Source organism: Leucoraja erinacea, unplaced genomic scaffold (assembly GCF_028641065.1).
Source record: "Leucoraja erinacea ecotype New England unplaced genomic scaffold, Leri_hhj_1 Leri_955S, whole genome shotgun sequence".
Lineage (NCBI taxonomy): Eukaryota > Metazoa > Chordata > Chondrichthyes > Rajiformes > Rajidae > Leucoraja > Leucoraja erinaceus.
Window position 1 is genome coordinate 60,001 of NW_026576900.1, and position 2,151 is coordinate 62,151.

The 2,151-nt window shown below is 54.0% G+C and overlaps 1 protein-coding gene across 1 annotated transcript in view; it reads right to left on the reverse strand.

Moving 5' to 3' along the window:
- The window catches only part of LOC129695136 (roundabout homolog 1-like), a gene marked incomplete at its 5' end in the record, with an annotated part of 49,065 nt that extends 48,634 nt beyond the window's left edge, over positions 1 to 431 (reverse strand). The window contains one exon of the mRNA XM_055631901.1: positions 222 to 431. Coding sequence (XP_055487876.1) covers positions 222 to 431 — 210 coding nt within the window. The remainder of the gene's footprint in view (positions 1 to 221) is intronic.
- Between the last annotated feature and the right edge of the window lie 1,720 nt (positions 432 to 2,151).

The following is a 2,151-nucleotide window of genomic DNA, read 5'->3' on the forward strand; positions in this document are numbered from 1 at the left end:
TCTGGATACTTTCAAGAGAGCTAGATAGGGCTCTTAAAGATAGCGGAGTCCGGGGATATGGGAGAAGGCAGGAACGGGGTACTGATTGGGGATGATCAGCCATGATCACATTGAATGGATGGCGGTGCCTGGCACGAAGGGCAAACGAATGGCGCAGCGTGTGGGGCCCACACCATCTGTGGGTCAATAACGGCACCACCTGCCGGTCCGTTGCTACTCACCTTCCTCCAGAGTTTTGCCGTACTTGACGTCACTGTCCGACCCCTGGAACTCGTTGAAGAACGGCCGCACCTTGAGGTCGTAGCCCTGACCCTTGCGGAGGTCAGAGAGCACGGCGCTGCGGTCAGTCGGCGACTTCACCTCCAGATGACCACTCGGTCTCACGCCCCACCGTCCACCATCGAGGGAATCCGGTATAGGACTGGGTAGCCCTTGGATGAAGAAGGTGATGTGTGATGCACACCTGAAGTGGGGGGGGATGGGGGGGAGGGGAGGGGGGGGGGGTAGGGGGAGGAGAGGAGAGGGGAGAGGGGGAGGGGAGTGGAGGGTTGGGGAGAGAGGAGAGTAGAGGTGAGAGAGTGAGAGAGAGAGGAGGGGGAGATGGGAGAAGGGTGGAGAGAGGAGGAGGGGGAGAGATGAGAGAGGGAGAGAGAGAGGGGAGAGAGAGGGAGGAGAGGGGAGGAAGGAGAGGAGGAGAGGAGGGGATGGGGGTGAGGGAGATGAGCGAGGAGGGGTGAGAGATGTTTTGTGTAGAGGAGAGAGAGAGGAGGAGGAGAGGGGAGAGGAGAGAGAGAGAGAGAGGAGAGGAGAGGGAGAGAGGAGGGAGGAGGGGGAGGAGAGGAGAGGTGAGAGGGAGGAGAGGAGAAGAGAGAGAGAGAGTGGAGGGGGAAGGTAGAGATTTTGGAGAGACGAAGGGGAGAGAGAGGCTAGAGGGAGGGGAGAGGAGACGAGAGGAGTGAGAGAGCGAGGGTGGAGAGAGAGATACAGAGATGGAGGGGGAGAGATATGGAATGAGAGGGGGAGGAGAGGAATAGAAAGTGGGGAGAGAGAAAGGAGAGAGGGGAGAGGATCAGTGGCAGGTGGGGCAGTCCCAGGTTCATATAGCACGGAAACAGGCCATTCAGCCCTACTTGCCCAATGGTGTTGATGCCCCATCTACTCACAGCCCATATCCCCCCTCCCAAGGTCGAGTTACCCCCTCCCCTACTATCAACATATCCCCAATATTTACACTCCACCAATTTTCCCTGAATTTGGCCCATATCCCTCTCGTTCACCCATCTATTAAAATGCCTTTTAAATATTACTGCAGTTTTTGCCTCAACCACCTCCTCTGGCAGCTCGTTCCGTACACCCACACCCAAAATACAGACACATAAATGTTGGAGATAACTCAGCGGGACGGTGGCAGCATTATTTTGGTTGGAAGGAATGGGTGACGTTTCGGTGTCGAGACCCTTCTTCAGACATGTAAAATCTGAATCTCTTGAGACCCATTATTTTGAAGTCTGAGTGGAGGTCTCGAGACTCCCCATTCTTCTCTCCAGAGATGCCGCCTGTTCCCGTGGGTTATCCTAGCACTTTTGTGGTCCATCTTCAGTCAGGTATCCGCCATTCAATAGACAAATTAGACAATAGGGTGCAGGTGTAGTAGGCCATTGTGGCCCTTATGAGCCAGCACCACCTTCAATGTGATCGTGTTTGATCATCCCCAATCAAGTTCCGTGTGTGTTTCCTGCCTTCTCCCATACCCCCCTGACCTTCCGCTATGGTGTGTTAAGAGCCCTATCTAGCTCTCTCTAGAAAGCATCCAGCGAACCGTTATATTTCCACTGGGAGCCTCTGATGCAGAGAATTCCCTTTGGGTGTGTGGGTGTCCTCTTGTGTGGGGTGTGTGGCGTTTCCTCGTCTCCGTTCTAATGCGACTTACCCCATTATTCTAAACGTGTGTGGTGTGGCCCATGGTTCTGGACTCCCCTAAAAAAAAAGAAAAACCGAAGCTCGGGAAACTGTTCCTGCCTCTAGCGTGTCCAAACCCTTAACTGCCTGCTGTAACTGCATGCTTACTTTCATAGACTGATGTACAAGGACCCCCAGATCCCGTTGTAATTCCCCTTTTCCTAACTTAACGCCATTTAGCTAGTATCAGAA